General features: G+C 47.6%; 1 protein-coding gene across 6 annotated transcripts in view; it reads right to left on the minus strand.

Annotated features, from left to right (window-relative positions):
* The window catches only part of ARMC9 (armadillo repeat containing 9), a 152,813-nt gene that overhangs the window by 69,639 nt on the left and 60,420 nt on the right, over positions 1-22,754 (minus strand). For all 6 annotated transcript variants that reach the window (XM_078450789.2, XM_078450788.2, XM_078450786.2 and 3 more), the window contains 7 exons: positions 22,096-22,186; positions 20,720-20,843; positions 17,920-18,059; positions 16,213-16,289; positions 13,448-13,522; positions 9,578-9,668; positions 5,167-5,222 (listed from right to left, as the gene is read on the minus strand). In XM_078450789.2, coding sequence (XP_078306915.1) covers positions 5,167-5,222; positions 9,578-9,668; positions 13,448-13,522; positions 16,213-16,289; positions 17,920-18,059; positions 20,720-20,843; positions 22,096-22,186 — 654 coding nt within the window. The remainder of the gene's footprint in view (positions 1-5,166; positions 5,223-9,577; positions 9,669-13,447; positions 13,523-16,212; positions 16,290-17,919; positions 18,060-20,719; positions 20,844-22,095; positions 22,187-22,754) is intronic.

A 22,754-nucleotide genomic window follows, 5' to 3' on the forward strand; every position in this document is an offset into this window, starting at 1 on the left:
TCTCATTTTGTAAAACCAGTATTGATGAAAACATACACGGATATGTGTATGTATATGTATAATACTGTATGTGTGTATCTTACAAGAACACTATGAAAGCACAAACACATACTGATGTGGGTCACAGGGGCAGCAAGGGATAAGCTTACGCTGTCTCCCGTGGAAGATGCCTCTCCTGCTTTCCTGACCACATTTTTCTCGTCCTCAATCCATTCCTCTTACCTGTCAACCTAGGCTAGGGAAGTCCTGTCGGGACGGCCATGTTCCAGTACTTTTGCAGCCTTTGGAATTTCTACAGCACTTGTTTCTATCCCATTCATGAACCTATACTTATATATTTATTTTCTATTATTTTTTGTCTACACGTGTTCACACGTCTCACAAGAGACAAAATCGTGTAGTGGTTAACGGCGTGGACTTGCGAGTCAGACCCCCTGGGTTTGATTCCAAGCTCCGTCACTGTGGTTGTGTGAACTCGGTAAGTGCCGTATTTTCTGTTTTCTCATCTGTGAAACGGGCACAACGATGGCACCCATCGCAGGGTTGTTGTGAGGAGATGAGCGAATGCACGCACGGTGCCTGAACAGCGCCCGGCACCTGGTGATGCCACAACCGTGAGTGGCGATGATCAGCATCATTATCTCACTTATCCAAATCTTACTTGGAGGTATTTTAAGCCCAGATACTCTTTCAGATTTGTTTTGTATCCCTTCCTCATTATTTCCTAGAATGATGTTATGTGAAGGCGCTCAAATATTTGTTGAATAAATGACTCTTGGCCTCGAGAAATCTCTAGAGGAGATTGCTGAGCATAGGACTGTCACTTCCATGGCAACCAGCAAGTCAATGTCCATGCTGATCTCACCTGGCACTTAAGCCTGTTTTGTTAAGAGGGGAGAATATTTGTCTTAAAATCAGTCTTCTCAAATAGCACAAGAAGGCTTTTCTTCTCCACTTATGAGCTAGACACCTCACCTTAAACTGTAATCAGGAAATGAGCCATTTGTGGTGGGAACACTGGAATCAGGGTTCCTGAGCCCTGTGATTTACCATCAGCTTTTTGGGAACATAAGACAAATGTTTAACATAAAACTAAATTGCACTAGGGGCACCTGGGTGGCTCGGTTGGTTAAGCGACCGACTTTGGGTCAGATCATGATCTCATGGCTAGTGAGTTCCAGCCCCACGTCAGGCCCTGTGCTGACAGCTCAGAGCCTGGAACCTGCTTTGGATTCTGTGTCTCCCTCTCTCTCTCTCTCTCTGCCCCTCCTCCGCTCACGCTCTGTCTCCCAAAAATGAATAAATGTTAGAAATAAGACTAAATTGTATTAGATGATACATTTCTTTGAACCACCTGGTGAGGTGCGTTCGCGCCCTTACGAACTGTAGCCGTTACCTGCCTGTTCCTGTGTGTGCGCTGGCCAAGCCCATCTAATGAAGGTTTTATTTCTCTGGAGGTTTGAATGGGTCTGGGGGCTTGTGGGCCAAGAGAGCATCAGAAGCAATTTAGAAAATGATGAAAACACCTGTCCTTCCGAGGCCATCCTTCCTCTCTCCTCCTGCCCTGAATGCTCCACCTCTCCCTCTCAGCTGGATCCTTCCCAGCAGCATTTTAATAAGCTTCGGTGTCTCCCAAATTAGAACCGAACACAACTGCCCTGCTTGCGGGCTCTCGCACTTGCTCTCTCGCTCACAGCCAGGTTCGTGGGAAGAGCCGCATATCTTACCGGCTCCATTCTCTTACTTCCCGCCTGCTCCCCAACTCGGTTTGACTTTTTGCCCCATTAGTCTTCAAGGTGCTCAGCGCCCGCCCTCCGCCCACTGAATCTGGCGCACCCTCTCTCTCACTTCTCACTTCACAGGTGACTCTGCGGCCCTCCCCGCTGACCAGGACCTCGCTGCCTCCCCCCATTTCCTCCTCCTGGTCTCCAGGTAGTTTCCAGTGTCAACAAAGAGGGCGTAACTTGCCACGCCTTTCTGCCGCGCGTACACAGAAGTACATACATCATTCATCAGGCTGTGTGTTTATGTTTGTTTTCTTTCTGAAATTGAATCATAGTGTTCACATCGCTTTGTGATTTCCTTCTCCTATTTGACGTTATACACTAGACAGCCTGTAAGTCAGAAAAAAACATCCCTAACACTACCTTTACATCTTTTTATTTTGGCATACAAATGTGTGTATATCAGACACAACTTTTAGCACACCAGGACAAGTCATTACATTCTTAGACATTAGATCAGATTGTGCACCTGGGGGGGGGTCTCTTGAGTTTCCTGGGCGGCAGGACCAGCGGCCACAGTTGCAAGTGCACAGATTTTAACTGGATGTAAGGTAAACGGAGCCTAATTCCCCTCGGCTTCCAGCCCCACTCCGACAGAGCCATGTTATCTTTAGAAGCGTTGAGGAGCTCCGTGAAAACACGGGCTCCATTATCTGTGTTTTGGGTTTCAATGGGAAATTAAAAAATTTTTTTACAATGCTAAGCAAGATGCCATTTGACTCAAAGGTCCTGGAAACACTTGTGCTGTCTCCTTCAAAGCTGTCACCTTGGGAGGTAGTAGCCATGTTCCAAAGACAGTGCCACGTGCTCAAATGCTCTGTGGAAATTTTCCTTGGGTCTAAGCACCTTTCACTTTCCTTTTTCTTTCGAATTTAAAAAGTAACCCCCACTCTCGGTTTACCAGCTGAGTAAAACACAGATAGCTGGGGCCCTCCCCGGGTCGCCCTTGCTAACACTCTGCGGTGTGCTGCAGGGGTGAAGAGACAGGGAAAGTCCAGGACCTGTTGACCGGAGTGCATCGCAGAGCCATGTTCCGGCCCCAAAGGCCAGATCCTTTCCTTACAATTTCCCAACTAAACACCTTCTAGGAGTCTTCTGAAAATTCTAGTTATCACAACAAATATTTTCAAACCCTACCCTCTTAAAATAAAAATCAGGGTAGCCAAAAGTCCAGAAAATTAAAAGATCTCTATAGGGGCGCCTGGCTGGCTCAGTCGGTGGAGCATGTGACTCTTGATCTCGGGTTGTGGATGAGCTCCACTTTGGGTATAGAGATTACTTAAAAATAAAATCTTAAAAAAAAATAAAATAAAAGATCTGTATATTCCTTAATTTTTAGTAGACTGTAATTGCTTCCATAGGGATATTTTCCAAAGTTGAATTCCCACCATTAACAGAACAGTTGAGCCAAATGAATTTTCCCTTGCAATTCAAAGACACAGGGGTTGAGAGCAACAAAACAAAACAAAAAATCCAAAGCAAACAAAAAAATTCCAAAGAGATAACTCAGGAAGAGGACAAATAGTTCCTGAGGAGAACTTCTGGATATAATGACAAAAACTCAATGGAATTACTTAAGATATTAACTCAAAACATAATTTAAAACAATACTGATGGGACAAGGAACAAAGATGGTCTCTTATCACAGTCCTGAGAAGACTGGGTCAGGGAGCTGGGTTCTCTCCTGTGGCTGGCCAACAATAGCCTACAGGACAAGATGCCCGCTTTTGAAAGGCCAGCAAGCTGAGAATGATTTTACATCTTTAAATATTTGAAAGAAAAAAAAAAGTTTAGTGACCCACAAAAATCAAATGAAATCCAAATTTTAGTGTCCATAAATACAATTTTATGGGAACAGAGCCGCGTTCATCCTTTTATGTATCGCTGATAGCTACTTTGCATCACAACGGCAGATTTGAGTAGTTGAAACAGAGACCACATTACCTCCAAAGCCTAAAATATTTACTTTTCTCTTTACAGAAAAAGCCTGCCAATTCCTGTTCTAAACCAGATTTTACTGCCATCGACTTTGTGTGACCTTAGGCTGGTCTCCTCCCTCTCTGGATCCACCTTTGCAAAGGAAGGGGCCAGGATCCCCAGCCGAGGTCCAGAACTGCGCTCGTCGGACAAGGCCGAGCGGTCTTCACCCTCTAGTGCCACCTACAGCTCAGGAAGAAAACGGCAGGCGGGAGGCGGCCTGTGGGAAGGACAATCACCGGGCGACCTCAGCACGGCCTTCTTCTCTGGAAGGCTCTTAAATGAAGGCTCTTAAATGAACGCGCTGGAAGATCTCCCCCAGCTGGTGCCATCAGTGGACAAAACCCTGGCTTTACAGACCTTTTAAGCCGAGAGACCACAACTCCAAGGGGAAACCTCTCCTCCAGCATTCACTTCAGGAGTACTTGCTCCCCACAAAATAGAAGGAATGCAAACCAGGAATTAGTACCGAGAAGTGGAGAGAGTAACGTGTATGGGTTTTCTAGGCCTGGAGGAAGAACGAGGAAAAAGCTCGTCGTCTGAAAAACCCATCTCCCGCCCACGAGTCGCCATTCTCTATCTGCGCTTCATGAGACTCACCGACGTTAGTTCTGAACCTTCTGGTTTTAAAAAACCAGGTAAGCAGATTTTGCAGAGCCGAGGAAACCCATATCGAAACAGCGCAAATAAAAGAGCAAGGTGGTTGGTTCCGCCCGCTCTGAACCCAGCCTCTCAGCCTAGAGAGTCTCACGGCAGCCTCCGGGCCCGACGCTCCCAAACATGAGGAAGACCAGGGCAGGCTCGGGCCCCTTCTAAGCAAGACTCATGTCGCAGAAGTGCTGCCTTTCAACCTCCCATAAGCCCCGAGTGCTGTGGAGCGCGACACCTGTGCGCTGTGGCTGCGGAAAACCCACCCCAGGGGCGGCAGGTGTCCTTCAGACATGGCCACCCCCAATCCTCCCGCCTCGAACCCTCCTGTCGGTGGAGTCTAACCTCCGTCCCCCAGTCTGGGCCACTCTTGTGATGTGCCCCGAGCAGAACACAGCAGAAGGGATGTTTTGAGACCGCTGAGCCCAGAAGAGGACTGGAAGCTTTCACTTCCTCCCTCTTGGAGCCCAGCCACCAACCGGTGAGGAACCGTAAGCCTGACCGCTCGGCGATCGGAGGCCACGCGGAGGGGCCGGGGAGGGTGGGAGGCCAGCTTGGACGCGGAAAGCAGCCACACGACACCTCAACTGAGACGGGCAGGACCCCCCGCAGCTGAGCTTAGCCAAGCTCCAGCACTGTTGAGGAATAATGCTGCAGGGATCAAAACCTCCATTTCTGGACTAACTCTTCGAGGCAAGGAAGAGACTCAATAATTTGGCACGAGTTTTCTAGGTGGTGTCAGGGGCCACCAACTTACTTCATCATCTTCCTCTTCATCATCATCAGATTCAAGAACACCATCCTGTAGCTCCTCTATAAAGAAAAAAATAAATGAATAACTGCAAACACAGTTGGGAGTCTTGGCCAACAAAATCCTTCAGCTGCTGTAGAGGCGTGTAAACGCGCTAATGAGAATCGGGTCACCTCGGAACAATTTGGTTTCTGGGGCCATTGCGGCCACAGGTTGCGATCATCGTCAGCAAATTAAATCTCTCCCCCAGTTTGGCCAGAACGCATTGGTAGTGGCGCGAGCAAAGTTAAAAGCCAGCATACAATTTGAGAGGAATTTAGAAAAAAAGAAATTAAACTAGTGTTGCTAGGCATCGAGCTAGATGCTGTACACGTGTTATTTCCTCCGTACAAAGATTTGGTTGACTCTTCTCCCCATTTTATAGCAAACAGCAAAAGGAGGCATACAGAGGATAAGAGATTTGTTTATGTTCACACTCCCGTAAGTGACAGAGCTGAGATTCAACTCAAGCCTGTTTTTTAAATCCCGTGATTTTCCCACAGGGGCTGGGGTAGCAGCCGTGGCAGGTAGGGTTCCTGAAGGCTCCCGTGCTTCACTGCTAGATCTTAAGAGTTTATATATAAAGGAGGGATAATAGCAAAATGGAATCTGAGAAAGGACGAGCCTCTGTGTTCTCATCTGTGAAATGGGGATCAGACCACTTACTTCCTAGGGTTGTTGGGTGGGTGGGTGGGTGGGGGGGGGGGGGACTTCACAGTATACCAAACTAAGCCACCTGGCCCAGGGCCAGGTACACAGTGGCTGTTAGAGAAGTTTGCTTACTTTCTCCTCCACGAAGCCTTCCCTGACCCCTCACTGGGCAGTCACCCCTCTGTCTGCTGAACACTCAGCATTTTCTCTAGACAGCATTGTTCTGGAGAGTAGTACTAGACAGTGCCATACTGAACAGCAGTCTGATAGTGCTTGCCACTTTGGGATGATCAGTTTACTCATGTACGAATGGCTATGGACTTGTCTGGGCATCTTCCTCACCCATTGTACTGAATTGTGAGTCCCTGAGAACAGAGCACCGGGCTTACTCGTCCCTCTATCCCTAACGCATCTTCCTTAACGATCATTTGTTTCTTGAACAGATGACATGAAAGTAAAGAGAGCCTGAGAGAAGAGGAGAGGAAGTCAAGTAGGAAGTAGGAGGCAAGGAGCCAAAGGCTATTCTTGAAGAGACTGCTCAGCATACTTAGAAAGGGGGCAGATTAAACTTAAACCCCAAAACCATTCATAGAAGGAATATGTAGAAGCCCTAGGACACCCACTGTCCTTGACAGAACCCTCACTCTAAAGGGAAGGACTCTCACTGACTTGGCTAGACCAAGGCCTGCAGGACACCAACTTCTGTCCCCACCTCAGGGGGCTTGCACACCTCCACGCCCATCACGGCCCCACCCCTGTCACGGAATGCTGTTTAAGTCAAGAAAACTACCTTGCAGATGGGGAAATTACGCCATTCTGCACTTGAGCTGAAGCTCCCTCACCTAACTTCTGTGCCGTCCCAGTGCACGTAGAGCTCTGCTCCGTGCATTTACCTGCAGGTAAATGCCTATCAAGCAGGTGGCTTTCGAAACGGGGGTGCTGCTGTATTCATCAGCTGTGGACATTTCTTTTTCCAATATGCAAATGCCCCCTCCCACTTTTTAAAAAAGAATCTTAGGCGTTCCGTGAAGCCACAGGCTGGTGCAGCCACAACCCCTCCCCTGAGCCTGTTGGCTCAGACTCATCCTATTCCCCAGAACAATCCAGTCCTGTGAACTTAATTAAGTACCTTATAAATGTCAGTTTCTCCTCTTGGGGGTGACGGGGACATCGGCCCTGCTTCCCGCACTGTCTCCTGGGTTGTGGCACGGCCAGCTGCCCTCACTCCAGGAACTAACAGTGAGTGGTGCTCGCAGCCATCAGTGTCCTTCCTTTCCTGCGGCCCAGCTGGCGATGCTGGCTCGGCCCTGCTCCCGTCCTCTCCTCAGGGACTGGCCAGTACCTGCCAGGCCCCCCCCTTGAGGGCTGGAGTCATAGATGAACCTCCCTGCTGCTGCTGGTGGCGGTCACCTCTGTCTGCCACGTCCCTTAAGCTTCCCCAGGGCAGTCCTTCCCCACCTGTGGGGTTAGGTTCCTAAAATACTCTGGAATTTCTGTACTTGGAAACCTTAAAACTTTATAGGAAAAACAGGACTAGAGAACTGAGATGGGCCCGAATGTATGAAAACCCATACGCACGTTTCACATGTTTACTAAAATAGAACAATAAAGCCAATACGCTAAATAGAGATTGTGGCAATGCCATCCGACTTATCTTAAACTAGTAAGCTACTACTAATTCATACTCTACTGTTAATGTCCACTTGAGGATGAAGCCCGAACGGGGTGGAAACTCCAGCTCTCCCCTCTGTGGCTTTCACAGTGATGCTGGTACACCCATTCATTCTGACACCATGCTCACGACACATATCCTAAGGCAGCTGCGTGTGTGTGCCTCGTCCTCCATTCAAACGTTCGATGACTTCCTCATTTTGTTTCAGAGGATCAGACTCCTAAGTAATAGGGTCTCTGGGGACCTGCCACTGTCCCATGGATACAGAATAACTGAAGTGCTTGCTAAAAAAAAGAAATACTTTTGACATTCATTATTGAAACTGGAACTTACTGAGCAAAGCAGGTGTAGGTCAAGCCCCTTCTGAATATACCAGAACTCCACCCACGATAACTTCCTGACAAAGCACATCCCTCACGGAAATGTCTAACTGACACTCCCTCTTCACATTCTTCAGCATGTTAGCTTAAGGGCCAGTTTTACAGACGACAAAGAGACGGTTTGGGGCCAGAGCGCAAGGGGGACCGCCCCTGTGGCTTGGCTGCCAGGAAGGAGGGGAGACCGACAAGAAAATGGAGGCGCATGGGTCTGGATAGACTGAAACACAAAGCCAGCCTTGAAGAAGATTCCGGGCCCAAACGTGACCCCGAAGCCACAGAGGACCCCCACTCGCTAGGGACGGAGTTCTCAGCTGTTCCCTGCATCTCCCTCCTTCCCCAGCAGTGGCCTCTCTTCTACCCACAGCCGGCGAGGGAGCGAGCAGAGTCCCGACTGCTGTCATGGAACAGCCGCATTTTATTTCGCTGTGTTTTGTCGATCCATCCGCCCAGCAGAGTGGGGGTTCCAAATCAGAAATGCAGCCGTTGCAGAAAGCAAAATTCTATTCCTTGCTCACCCGAATCTGGGATGAATAGCCAAGGGGGAGGATGTTCAGATGGAAATGTGCCCAGGCCTGAGGGAGTGAAGGTTTCACTGGCTGCTCTCCCTGCTGCTTCCTGTTGATCAGGAGCCCCTAACGTCCTCTTTCAGCCTCTCCATTTCTGTGCTCGTCCGAGGCAGGGACCCACCACCCCGGCTGCATGTGGGGATCACCTGGGAGCTTTAAACACTACCCCCCTCCCCAACCTGTGCTCTGTCTCTCAAAAAGAAATAAATGTAAACACTATTCACACCTGGGGCCCCCCTGGAGCTTCCGACTTGACTAGCATGGGGTGCTGCTTTGGGGACTTTCAAATCTCCTCAGGTGACTGCCGTGTGCAGCTCAGGCCACGAACCATGAGCCACCTATGGGCTTCCTCCACTGAATGGCTTCGGGCAACTGTTTCTTGGCCTTGGTCAAGCTGCTGACTCAGGAGTAGAGATCAGGAGATTCGTTTTTTCACCTTGCTCACGTGCTAAGTAGGATCTGTGCACTTGGACTTTGAGTGATGTGGGCTGCTGGGTGCCTCTGGCACGGGTACGAGTCAGGATCAAGATGTCAGGAGTCCACAGAAAGAGCTAGAGCTTCCCCTCCATCCTGGTCCCATCCAAGGCTTCCTGCACCTTCCTTTCCTGCTTACTACGGGATGTCGATTGTCACGGTAACGGAGAAAGCCCGAGAGAACGAGGATCATCTCCTCCATGGCACCAGCGGGCAACATAAGTTTGTTTTGAAAGCGTGAATGCACGCGGGAGAGTGACATTTTCTGTGGTGGTGCCACGGAGGTCGGCATTGTTTTCCTCATCTGGCCCTGGGACCCCCAGAGAAGCCCTGTGAATGGGGGAGAGAACGAGGAGGGGGAGGTCCACATAAAGAGAACGTAAGGGTAGAGCAGGGTTTCTGCGGTTGCTTTTGAATTCTTTTTGTTGACTCTAAGCCTAAAGTGTGGTGAAAGCTCGTTGATCCTGGGACAATCTGGACCGCCTTGTTGGTGGGTTCAGTTGGGTCTCCCCACCTCCCTTAAAGCCCCTGAATGGATTCCAAGATATGACAAGCCTTCCTAAGAAAGCCCGTGTATCCTTCCAGCACACATGAGAGATGCACAGACAGATTATAGCTTCCTGCTTTGAACGGACCTGAATTAAGCTGCTTGATGATGAATTCGATCTGGCGAACCATTTCAGCATTGCCTTCTTTGATGAAGCAGCGGAGGACGTACTCCATTCCCTGGGGCAGTAGACAGAGTAAGAGTTAGTATTTTAGTTGTTTTGTGGGGGAGAACAGCTTTTCCCAATAAAAAAAAAAAAAAAACCTTTGGCAGGAGAGAAGGGATATACACAATAAAGGTACCTCTGCTCAGTACTAAACATTCTTGTTATTTTTCACAACTCACAGTGAAACTGCTTTCTTCTTGGTTGGCTATCTGACCTAATTATAAAACGTTTGGCAAACAACAACAAAAACCTATTGTACAGAGAACTAGGGGTTGCCAGAGGGAGGTGGGGTGATAGGTGAAATAGGTGAAGGGGATTAAGAGACACAAACTTCCTGTTATAAAGTCAATAAGTCATCACAGAGATAAAAAGTACATCAGGAATACAGTCAATAATGCTGTAATAATGTATGGTGACAGATGGTGACTGTGTTTGTCTTGATGAGCAATGGATGTACATCTGAAACTAAAAGAACACTGTATATCAACTATATTCTCATAAGAAGTGAAAAAAAAACTATTGTAAAATTTAACTGCATAAGTATTCCCTTTAGTTTGGGCAATATGTTGTTTTGGGAGGTAATTTCTGTCCTGTGATTTCTTTACGTTTATACACTTCCTTCTGGATTTTAGAAACAAAATGAAGAGTAAAGCCATATGTTTAGAGAAATAAATGAACAAACAGAACCTCTTTTTAAACAGCTATTGTTCTTCTATCAAAAGAATTATAAAGGCACCATATTGTGTAATATTTACTTTGTTACAAAACACTGACATCAGAACTCTCAATACTAGCTAACAGAATTGCAGGGAAATGTAAGATACCGACTTAACCACAGGTATGTTTCCCCACCTTCCTCTTTCCTTGAGGGATCTGAATGAGCACGTGTGGCTGGAGCTGATGAGACCTTCTTGCCACAAGAGGAAAGTGTATCTAACAATGACCCCAAAATAGAGGAAGCAGACTCCAGAGGTCCCAGGAGAGAAATGGATCCAGTAACACATGAACCCTGATCAAGGTCTGCCTGATGCTTACGCCTGGACTTTTCAGTTAAATGAGCCAATATTTCCCTCTTTTAATGCAGGCCTGTTTGGAGTCAATGGCTGTAAGTGAATCAAAGAAATGTCAAGGGCGGTTTTGAACATGGTGAATTCCCATCGTGTAGAGAAGAGCATTACCTTCCAGAAGGCTAAGTCTGGATTAGAATCTGAGTTCCCTCATGAATTAACAGTGTGACCTTGATCAAATTACTTAGTTCCTCCCAACCTGTGTCCTCAACTGTAAAATAAGGATGGCAACGCTGGTTAACATGAAATCTTTCAAAGGTAAAGAATGTAATTGGGTGTTGGTTAGGTAGATACATATGTTTGTCCATTGCATTGAACTATATAAATTATACCTAAAAAAACAGCATCCAGTCCCAGTGCTGGTACATAATAGATGCTCAATAAATGGTTAAGGGGAGTCTGGGTGGCTCAGTTGGTTAAGGGTCCAACTCTTGATCTCAGCTCAGGTCTTGATCTCAGGGTTGTGAGTTCAAGCCCTGAGTGGGGTTCCATGCTGGGTATAAAGCCTACTGAAATGGTTAAGATTGTTCCTGCTGTGTTTGGAAGGGATTTGTGGCTCAGAAGAGAGATCTGGTAGCCGAGGCCAAGGGAATAAACAAGGTTCCGGGTGACAGCAGAGTGAGAGGCTTAGGACAGCACCTTTGAGAAAGGAAACGTTTAACAGAGAGGCAGGCAGAGACAGGCAAGCGCACAGAGGAGAGCATGAAGGAGTGGTCTGGAAGGGAGGAACAACTCTGGATAGTCTTTGAGTCAAGGGAAGAGGGTATCAAGCGGGCAGGAGTCTGCTCCAGCCCAGGCCAGACTGTCTGGCTGGGATTTCAATCCTGGGGAAGAGCTTCATGGCCGACAACTGCACCGGCGCCGGGGGCGGGAGGCTTTGGAGCAGGCATCGGCGCAGCCCTATTGATCTGAACCGCTCTCCCGTCCCAGACCTTGGCAGTCTCTTAGAGTTCAAATGGCCTCAGTGCACTCGTTTATCTTCTTCTCTGTTTGGCAGGGGGTGGTGGTGTGGGGTGGTGGTATTATTTTAAGACCACCATCATAGCATTTGGTACCGATATAATTTCTATGTTTTCTTTGTCGTTTTCCACAAGCATACAAATGTTTTACCTGGTTGCAAAAACAGAGTTCTTATGATGTCATATTCTCCTCTCCTTTTGGGAGTCCAGTTACACATGTGTGAGACCTCTGGGTATTGTGCCCCAGGTCTCTGAGACACTGTCCCTTTCCTCCACACTTTTTCTCTCTGGCCTGGCTGATCTCTAAGGGTCACGCTCTAATGTCCTATAACACGAATCTCTCCTCCCCACTTGGTCCCTGTCCCTTTACTTCTGTTTTGTCCTGCCTTCCCTGCCCCTTGCCCTGGATGTCCTTCCTCCAGGCTGTCTTTCCTGCTGCCTGATCCATATCACCTCCCTTCTTTTTTTCTTAGCCTACGTGTTTTCTTCCTTGGTCTCTCCTTCGGTTGAGAATTCCTCTCACCAGAAGGACCATAATGCAGAATTTAACCAAGTTCATTTTCCCTTGTTCCGTACTGAAATGATTCCCCTCTCTCCCAAAGCGATAGGCAATTAAGTTCCATTGTTCAGTGTGACCACACCGAATAGTTCCTAATTGAGTTTTTATCTCTGGCATAACTGTTGATGTAATTTTAGATGACTAATTAGGAGATTTAGCAATTCTTCTAAGTAAGCAAAATCAAGTGGAAGAACATGTTTCACTGGTCTCAAACTGAATTGGCCTGTCTTTTGACTGTGGAAAGATATTTAATCCCTTCATCATAGCATTCAATATGCACACAGTTGAGCTGGTTCCGCACGTTATGAGAAAAAGGACAAAACTCCAGTGGTTTTGCTGATTAGATCCAGAAACACTTGTCATCGCATACGATGCTAATCACCTGAAGCTTGTTTTATACTTAATCCAACAGAAGCACTAATGTAAACACATCAAGTATTGAATCCACCATTTACCAACCACACCAGGAACCAGACAGCTTTATTGTCTTTACCAGAGTGTCTGTCCCACTTGGTTGCTGTGAGAACGTCTGCAGCCTCCGAGCGTTTGGACCACACCACTGCTCACTCCTGCCGCAAGTCCCCTAGGACTCCTGCAGGTGAATTTCAGTGATACTTTCTCCATTTCACTGTTTTCCTGCTAAGCTTCTACTATGAAATCCATAGGCATTCCCAACGCCCCAAATTAAAATGAATCATTAAAAAAAAAAGTCTATTAACTTTCCAAAACTAAGCCTGTTGGGAACTTTCTAACATGGTAGTTCTTAGGAGTTAGGGATCCCTCGAGAATATGATAAAAGCTCCAGATTCTCTCTCCAGAAAACTGCAAATACATATCTGGCATACAATTCCAGGGAGTTCATAAGCTACGTGCAAGCCACGGGGCCCAGTCTCAGATCTCCTTGCTCTAACAGCTTCTGAACTGTGGCACTGATTGAAGCTTACAAATTTCTCAAGCATATTTGCTTTCTTTCTTTTTTTTTTTTTTTGTAAATGTTTATTTATTTTTGAGAGAGAGACAGCACGAGCAGGGGAGGGACAGAGAGAGAGTGAGGCAGAGAATCCTAAGCAGGCTCCGTGCTGTCAGCGCAGAGCCCGATGTGGGGCTCAAACTCACAAACCTATGAGATCATGACCCGGGTCGTAGTCAAGAGTCAGACGCTTAACCAACTGAGCCACCCAGGTGTCCCTCAAGCACATTGTCTTACCATTGCCCTTGCTTCCTCGCGAATGGACGGAATAGAAAGGATGCTGTACAGAGCTCCGTTCACATACGGCTGTATCTTTAAGGGGAGAAAAAACAGCCATTTACAAGTTGTCACATACCGTACAACTCAGTGATCAAACACCCCGCTTGTGAACAGTGTGGCTCACGAGGAGAGAGAGCACTACCACCTTCTTCAGCTCCAGGACACATGTTTCCAAAGGACAGATATCTCCATGTCCAAATATGGAGATATCCCCATATGTGCATGTCCCAGTGACAGCTACAACGAAGAGTTCAAACCCAAGTTCATTACTGGCTCCCAAAGCTCACTCCTGCCATATGCCACTGCTTAACTGTCGGCCTGCTCATTCAGGCTAGTACCGCTGGAGTCATCATCGAATGCTCTCGCTTCTGCTCTCCAGTGTTGAGTCTCCAAGCTGCCTTTGCTAGGAACCCTTCTTTTCCACACACACTACCACGGTCCTTGTTCGGACATCCTCCATGACCTAGGCGACATCGATCCTCCCAAAAGGTCTCTGCCTTTGATGTTCACACGTTAGCCCAATAATCCCATCATTGCCAAAATCCTACAACGTGGGCCAAATCGTCCCTCTTCCTACCTCGTAAACCTTCCCTAGAGCCTACCTGGAAAGTCCTCACTCCTCAGTACGGCACACAGGAGCCTTCGAGGTGTGGCCTCAATATCATGTCCCCCTGCCCCTCCCTTCCTGCACACATCCCACGTTACTTACGGGCCCCTCCCCCCCCCCCCCCACACACACACTCAGCTCTGTTTCCTGCACATCCCCCCACTACCATACTGGGTTCATATTTATACTTCTGTCTCCCCTATTGTGAGCTCTTCGAGGACAGGACTCATGTTTTACTCACACAGGTAACCCCAACATCAAGCCACACAGGACATGGTACATGGCAGGTGCTTGATAAATGGCAGCTCCCTTCTGAGTAGATTTTGTGCTACACTCTCCACAGCAGTGAAGGGCTCATGTCCCACCCGTCTTTTCTGGCGCTGGACTTTATTGTCCCTTAATCTTTGCCAATCTAATGGGTAAAAAAAATAATAAAAGGCGTCCTATGGCTGTTCTTTCATTTTCCTGACCACTGGCCAAACTGGTCATCAAGATTTCCTGTTCTGTAACTTGCCCCCGTGTGTACTGTATCTTCTTCTTCTGACTTGTATTTATCAATTTATAGGAGATCTTCATATATAAGGGAACTTTTGTCCTATGTGAGGCCAATTTTTCCTCAGGGTATCATCTGTCCTTTGACTCTTATCATGGCATCTTTTTCCATATCCAAAAAGTCTACTATTTACAAAGTCAAATATGCGTATCTTTTTCTTCATGGCTTTTGGGTTTTGTCTTTCAAGACTATGACTACCTCACATAGGACCCATGCACGGAGCATTTATTTGTGTGGCAAACACATTTCTAGGCTCTAACATGTGTACAGGGAGACTTTCCAGTTCATCTTCAGGGCAAATGCATTTGTGACAATTACAAGATTTACATCTGTTGGTCTATTCTGTTCTCAGAGGTAGCAAGCATACTGGTGCCAACACCTGAAACCAACATTTACTATCAGAGACAAATTTGCCACAGGCTTCAACCGCCGTAGTTGAATAAAATGGAGAACAGAGTCTAGAAGGAGTTGAGGGCTCCTGATCTGAAAATATAAAAAGCTCATCAAGCACTGTCACAACCACGGAACCCTCGCCAGCTGACGCAGCCGGGGTCACTCAGCTGGTGGGCCAGGGGACCTAGGGTAGGAGAGAAATGAACAGAAGGGGAGCTGTCTGCAACGGGAATGGATACAGGGAAACCAAGTGCCTCACTCTGACCCAGCGGTACTCTGTCCTGTCCTGCTAAGACACCCCTGTACTTGATCTGGCTAAAGAGGCCAGGTTTTTGTTGAGGCTTTGGCCTCAGGGGCAGAGTGATGTCGTGGTTTCTGCACAGGCGTCTGTAGAAAGCAGGAGAGAGAATCCTCATACTGTTTACAAGTTTCTGTTAATTAGTTTATCGAGACCTCCACTTTATTTAAAAAGGGCTTGCGGCACACAGGTTAGACGACAGAAAATCACCCCAGTGTTGGGGAGGCCACGGGGGAGAGCAGGAGCTGGTAAGGCCATTCTGCGGGACAGCGTGGCGGGACTCTGACCTGAGACCGCCGTGTGGGGCGAGCCAGCAGTGACGAAGTGTCTGCACCCCAGGGGCCTCGGGGGGGTCAGTGTGGCCATGGCACTGAGGACCGTGTGGCGGCTGAGAACTGGAGGTAATGGAGGCCGACAAGCCCGGGGGACTGGATGGGGGCACTGCAAACGGGCTGTTTTGCAGTAGCAGGAGTTAAGGAATGAGATGTATACAAAGCACACAGTAAAGTCCTCAAAACACAGTGAAAAAGTCTGAAAAGAGTGAGATCTAGAGCACAATACGATTTACACGATGACGCACGCAACACATAACCTTAACTACATTTTCAGGCCACGTACGTGTCCACAGACGTACGTTAAACAAACACACCCCGGGGAGAATCGGCGTGGGGTGGAATGAAGCAGGGCGGGTGACAAGGAGGAGATTAAGTCCCGAGGGGGACCTGGCAAGGACCAGTGATGGCAGGGCGACAGGAAATGAGGAGTGGGGGATCGATTTCCGGCTTCCCGGTTGCAGAATGTGGGGAGGCAGAGCGCACGCACTAACCCGGCCAGCCCTCCCCCAAGCCCAGGCTAGCGGCGCCGCCCCGTACCTCGTGGTTCTCATGGCCGAGCAGATCCGAAAGAACTTTCAGCACCAGGCCTGCCACCTTGGCACACATGTTCTTCCCTTCAGAAAAGACAACGGAACAAAACATGACGTGTCTAAACTCAGAAGTACAGTTTCAAGTCAGGCAAACTTGAGCACAAATCTTGGGCCCTCTGCTAATGAACTGTGTGACCCTGGGTGAGTCACTTAAGCAATCCGGGCCTCGGTTTCTTCCTCCTGGGGTTCCCTAGCGATTATTAACATCTACCGAAGGGTGATGCAGAATGAAGGAACTCGGTATAGGCCGTGCGCTCTGAGTGGAGACGGTGGCACAGAGCTAGTCGTGTCAGTGAACACACGATACATTACGGGGCAACGTTCTACCTCCCAAGTGCGCACGCCAGCGTCACAAAACTCACACAGGTGCTTTAGCAAGTCCAAATAGCATTGTAACAATCACTGCAAATAAACTGATGATAGTAAGAGAAGCTGATTAGAATCTGACGAATGCTTTAAAGCTGGGATATCTGCATATGTTGTTTTTTAAGAGAAGACTGAAGTAACAGTCATTTAGTCAGTCAACAATACACAGGCCGTGCAGATTACAAAGCATCCGAGGTCAAAGAAGCTTCTAACGAATACCCCGGAGCTATTTAGCCACGTAACTTCTTCTCCACAAACTGGGGCTGCTCAGACTGAGGGCGGCCACAGGCCGGACTTGGCACTTCTTCTAAAGAAGCTTCTTCTATCCCCGTAACGGGTCATTTCATGGGTGGAACCTGCAGAAAAGCTGCGATCGCTGCCTTTACTGATCAGATGAGCTGAGATGTGCGCGTGAAAACCCCCTCTCCGGGGGGCGGTGTGTGAAGTGGGGAGACTGCTGTGGTGAGGAGCAGGGAGCCTGGTCGGGCGTCCTTGCTCTGCCACCGACTTAACCCTGTAGAATCCTGGAAACATAGTTCTCTGTCTTGGGACAGAATGGATCAGAATTCTTAACTTCCTGCCTTTGAATAGTGCAATGAAGATGAAGAAAAATATAAAGTATTTTAATTTCCTCTTACTGCAGGTGCTGTAAACACATAAAATGGTATTTCCAAGGGCAGCAAGGTATTTGGCTTCAGGGATTCACCAACTGTATAACTAGCTGGAAATGTTTTACACCCTACTTCTGTTTCAGTTCTCTATGAGGGAGACTAAAGGCAAACCACAGCAGGCTGGGTGGTGGTCCGGGTTCACACCCGAGCCAGAGGGCTGGGGGATGGGGGGGATGGGGGGCAGGGTAGGGGGGGAGCCAGAGGGCTGGGGGCTGGGGGGGACGGGGGACAGGGTAGAGGGGGAGCCAGAGGGCTGGGGGATAGGGGGGATGGGGGACAGGTTGTGGGCGGAGCCAGAGGGCTGGGGGCTGGGGGGGACGGGGGACAGGTTGTTGGGGGAGCCAGAGGGCTGGGGAATGGGGGGGATGGGGGATAGGTTGTGGGGGGAGCCAGAGGGCTGGGGGATGGGGGGACGGGGGACAGGTTGTGGGGGGAGCCAGAGGGCTGGGGGATGGGGGGACGGGGGACAGGTTGTGGGGGGAGCCGGAGGGCTGGGGGATGGTGTAGGGGGGCTAGTTAGGGGCTGGGAGGCGGGGGGGGGGGGGGGATGGAGGACAGGGTGGGGGGGGGGGAGCCAGAGGGCTAAGGGACAGGGTGGGGGAGGGGTGCTATCAGACCTGCGCTCCGGAGGCAGAGGTTCATGAGCAAAGCCACCGAGTACTCCAGCGTGTAGTCAGACAGGCAGTCGGGGTCCTTCAGAATATCAATCAGCCAGAAGATGAGGCCGTCTCGAATCATCGCTGTCTGCAGCGGGCGCCTAGGATGCAAAAGCCTACAGGTCAACTACAGCTGTCGAGAAACCTTCCCTGCAAGACTACGGGGTGATGTGCACACCTGTCAGAATAGGCAAACTGTGCAGGACATACAGACTCTGAAGGATATTTTGTTGTTAGACCTGCACAGCTGAAACAACAGATGCCTTTACCTTTCGAGGGTACTACTAAGGGTTCAGACAGAGAGAAGGCAGTCAGGAGGCCTCCTACTTTGAAAGTTTCTTTTTCAACATTTACAATTAGCAGAGTATTACTTCCAATATTTCATAAATATTTATTGACAGCTTTTGGCCTACTTGACCCGGGAGATAGCCATAGGAATAGTTCATCACCAATAAATGGGTTTTTAGTAAACTCTAGTCCAGCTAGGCACTTGAGCTGTGTGAAAAACAAGAAAAGCAAACAACCAGCCCAATCCCATTTTGAGTCAGGTCTCTAGAAACTAAGGGTAGTTGAATGATGTGGGTCGTATAATCGATACAGAATTGTTTTCCACCCAGAGTCTAGGTATAAAACCTTACAAAATCCAACACCTCATCAAAATGTGTTATGGTGAATGTCTTCATGCCGGCCTTAAGAACTGATGAGATCAGGCATAACGGTATCACTATGAAGTCGTGTAAATTCTTTGAAAATCAAAACACCACAGAGGAACCACCACTGCACATCTCCTAATGAACAGATTATGGTAAAACTCCTACCTGGACAGTATCTACTTGCGCTATTCTTCAAGATTTTATTTTTAAGTGAACCCTACACCCAATGTAAGGCTCGAACTCACAACCTCAAGAACAAGATTCACACGCTCTACCGACTGAGCCAGCCGGGTGCCCATCTGTGCTAGTCTTAAACACCACACTCACCACCTCGGTGAAATTTACTGGAATACAATGAAGGCTACACTCTTTTGGTAATCCTAACTCTCTACATTCACTGTACAGACCCCAGAAAACTGCAAAAACGTGAAGCATATTTCCAGAACAGAGAAGCTTAAATTACTGTTTGCAGGGCAAGAAAAAACTGGCAATAAATATCTGTACTCCCAGAAAGAAGTATTTCTTCCTTGTATCTCATCTCTGTTACTTAACTATAGTCACTGAATTTCTAAAAATTTTCCAAATGCAGTCGACACCAGGCTAAATTATCTTTATAAACAAACAAAGTGTTCATATGATCTGAGGAATATAATAACTGGATATTACTACTTACAGATCTTCTCAATTCACATAGTTAGAACAAGAAGCATTGGCAGGGACCTGGCAAATAGTAGGAGCTAACTACCTACCGCTTTCCCTCAGAAACATACACACTTAGAATGAGTCACCTTGGGGGAAAAAAAGAGAAAAAAAAAAGAATAAGTCACTTTGCAGGCTTTGGGCTACTAGCGAGAGCGTATCAATCAAATGTTAACCACATTTCTCTCTCTCTCTCCCTCCGCCCCTCCCCCCCCACTCTTTCTAACAACAACAACAAAAAGTTAACCACATCTGACAGGAAGAAAGTATGTCCAGAAGGGGGCTGATGGTCAGAAAGAGCTGAGATTTCTTACTAAGGCCGAGAGAAAGTGAGGTGGTCAGGAGGGAACGCCATGCTGCAAGAATTCTGAACGACTCAGCGATTCCACTCTTAGACACCGAGTCAGGAGACAGGAAGACATGTGTCCACACAAAGACTTGTATGCAGATGTTCCCAAGAGGCTTGTGCATAATAGACAAATAGTAGAAACAATCCAGGTATCTGTCAACCGCTGAATAGATAAGCAAAATGTGTTCTGTCCATAAAATGGCACGTTACTCAGCATGACGAAGGAACCAACTCCTGACATGTTACACCACTGATGAACTTAAAACCATGATGCTGAGTGAATGAAGCCGGTCACGACAGAACACACATTGTAGGATTCCATTTATCTAAAATGTCCAGCATGGGTAACTCTACAGAAAGCAAATTTGTGGTTACCGGGGGCCGGGGGTAAGAATGAGGCTTGGAGGTGGGCATGAGGTTTCTTTGCGTGGTGATGGAAGTGTTCTAAAGTTAGCTTGTGGCGGTGGCTGTACAACTCTGTAAATCTACTAAGACTCACTGAATGGCGCATTTAAAAGGGGTGAATTTTGTGCTATGAAAGCATACCTTAATAAAGCTGTCAACGAAAAACAAACAAAAGCTCTAGGTGGCTACGAGATCCAAGTCATAACAGGGTCCAGATGGAGACGTCAGGGTGGGCCGCTGGGACATAGGGACTGGGGAGCGGGAGGCTCCGCCCACCTTCCATGGAAATCCCACCACACCCCCTGTGACTCCTCATCCATGTGCACATCTCCCACAGAGGCTGCGAGCGACTTGCTGAGCTGAGCTCCATCAGGTTTTACTCACGTGTGCATCTCTACCCCTGACGTGGCCTGAGACACAATCCAGCCCCTGGCCGGCCCCTGCCGTGGTGCTCGCGAGGACACCACAACTGGCACTTCCTGAGTGGATGGTTTCGAGGATTAGAGATAGGCTTTCCAGCCCTATCTTGGAAAGTCACCCAACCTCTCCTAAATGTTAACTGAAAATATCACGTGCCCCTTGGGCTGCTACTGGGACCAAACAGTGGCTAAACCTTACTGTTAGGAGCTACCATGACCTACTGCGCGGTCAGCACCTGAGGCTGAACTTCTGCAAGGCCCCGAGAATGTTCTCCCGGGTGACGACGTCCTCGTCTTCCTCCTTCAGCCTTTCCTCCAGCATCCGCAGCACCCTTGTGGTCTGGGCCAGGTAGAGACGACCTAGTAATATAACCAGAGACGCACAAGCAGAAGAATTGATCTTGTGCTAAGTTCATGCTCCAAAACCACTTTCGATGAACACTTCGCACGTAACGTTATGTAGAGTTTGGGTAATTTTAGGTTCTAAAAAACTTAAAACATATTTTTTCTGCAAAGTTGGTTTTATCTAATCAACTAATGAAGAAAAAACGACTCCTTTTGTAATCTAAACATAATTAATTCATCACTATGTTTTTGTGGTGAGCTCTTTTATTTACCTGAAATCTTGAACCCAAAAGTCAGATCTACAAGGAGAAAGAGGGTAAGGAATCTGTATGTTATGGGTACCTTAGTCTTTATAACAGAGGCAACCAAGCAGTAATGATTTCTGGCACATTCCTTGCTCCTTCGAGACACACCCGTGGCCTGGGGAAGGAGTTGGGAACCATACCTGGAACCCTACAATAAGTCTTGAGCTACCACTAGCCTGTTGTGACTTGTGTCTTGATACAGATGACATTAATGCATGTACCCTCCCTTGTAAGAACAGACGGAAGAACAAGCAAATGAATGACTGACCCAGCTTTTGGAGTATCATCTAGTCATCATTTGAAAACTCCCTTTATTCACATTTTAAAAAGCTGAAACAAAGTAGAACTTAATGGAAGATAATGGCACCCTGTAAAATCATCTTGAATTCAGCTTTGGTATGTATTATCTTTGGAATTTTCAAATCCTCTTGGTTTAAGAGATTATAGGCTTTAAAAAAAAAAGAGTTTATTTTTAAGTAATCTCTACACCCAACATAGGGCTCAGACTCACAACCCCAAGATCAAGAGTTACACGCTCCACCGACTGAGCCAGGCCGGAGCCCCTAGAGGTTACACTCCTTTGAAGGAAATGGTGCAGTGCTTATTGGAATCAGCTTTGATTATTTCACTAACCTTATTTTGCAGAAAACTATAGAAAATGCATTACCTGTTATATACTTGAAAGCCAGTGAAATACTATGGTTACGAAACCAGAAAGCTCACAAAATAAAACCAGAAGGCTTATAAAATAAACTCTAAAACCATAAAAATTTGCTCTGACATAAACTAAGCAAAAGGACAACAGCCAATTTGCACAAAACACCTTAGATGCACTAAACGGGAATAAATGGAGGGGACGTAGAGCATCTTTAAGAAACGTGAAGAAGAACGTCAATTTTCAAAGGAATAAAAAGCACTAATAAGACCTAGCTGCTCTCTGGGAGGAAAAGTTGACGCTCTACCTTCCGCCAGGGACGCGAAGGCATTGATGAGCCGGGCCATGTACTGTCGCACCACCTCGCTCTTGGAGTGCAGCAGCTGAAGCACACTCCTCTGTGGGGGAAACACAGCAAAAGAGGAAAATGATGAGGTTAAGGAAAAGTGACAGGTAAACACACGTCCCTTCTCTGGGTCTGCTCTTCCCTTCCTCCGTGTCAATTTATTAGAGGTGAAATAAAGGGACTGAAGCCAACGCTTCATCTGGAAATCTCCATTTCCAACTGATTTTTTATGAGAGTTGACAAAAAATAAGTTATTCAGCCTTCTAAATTAAAAGAACGAATTATACGGGCGCCTGGGTGGCTCAATCGGTTAACTGTCCACTTCAGCTCCGATCACGATCTCGCAGTTCGTGGGTTCGAGCCCCGTGTTGGGCTCTGTGCTGACGGCTCAGGGCCTGGAGCCTGCTTCGGATTGTGTCTCCTTCTCTCTCTGCCCCTCTCCTCACCCTTCTCAAAAATAAATAAACATTAAAAAAAAAAAAAAAAAGAACGAGTTATACAGAGCACTTAGACAGTGACTGGCACAAGGGAGGCAACACTGTTGGCTATTGCTGTTGCTAATGTTTTTCCAGGTTAATGAGAGCTCCAATGCACACATCTAATTTTGCTCCCTGCAAACC

This window comes from Panthera onca, chromosome C1, assembly GCF_046562875.1.
Source record: "Panthera onca isolate mPanOnc1 chromosome C1, mPanOnc1 haplotype 2, whole genome shotgun sequence".
NCBI lineage: Eukaryota > Metazoa > Chordata > Mammalia > Carnivora > Felidae > Panthera > Panthera onca.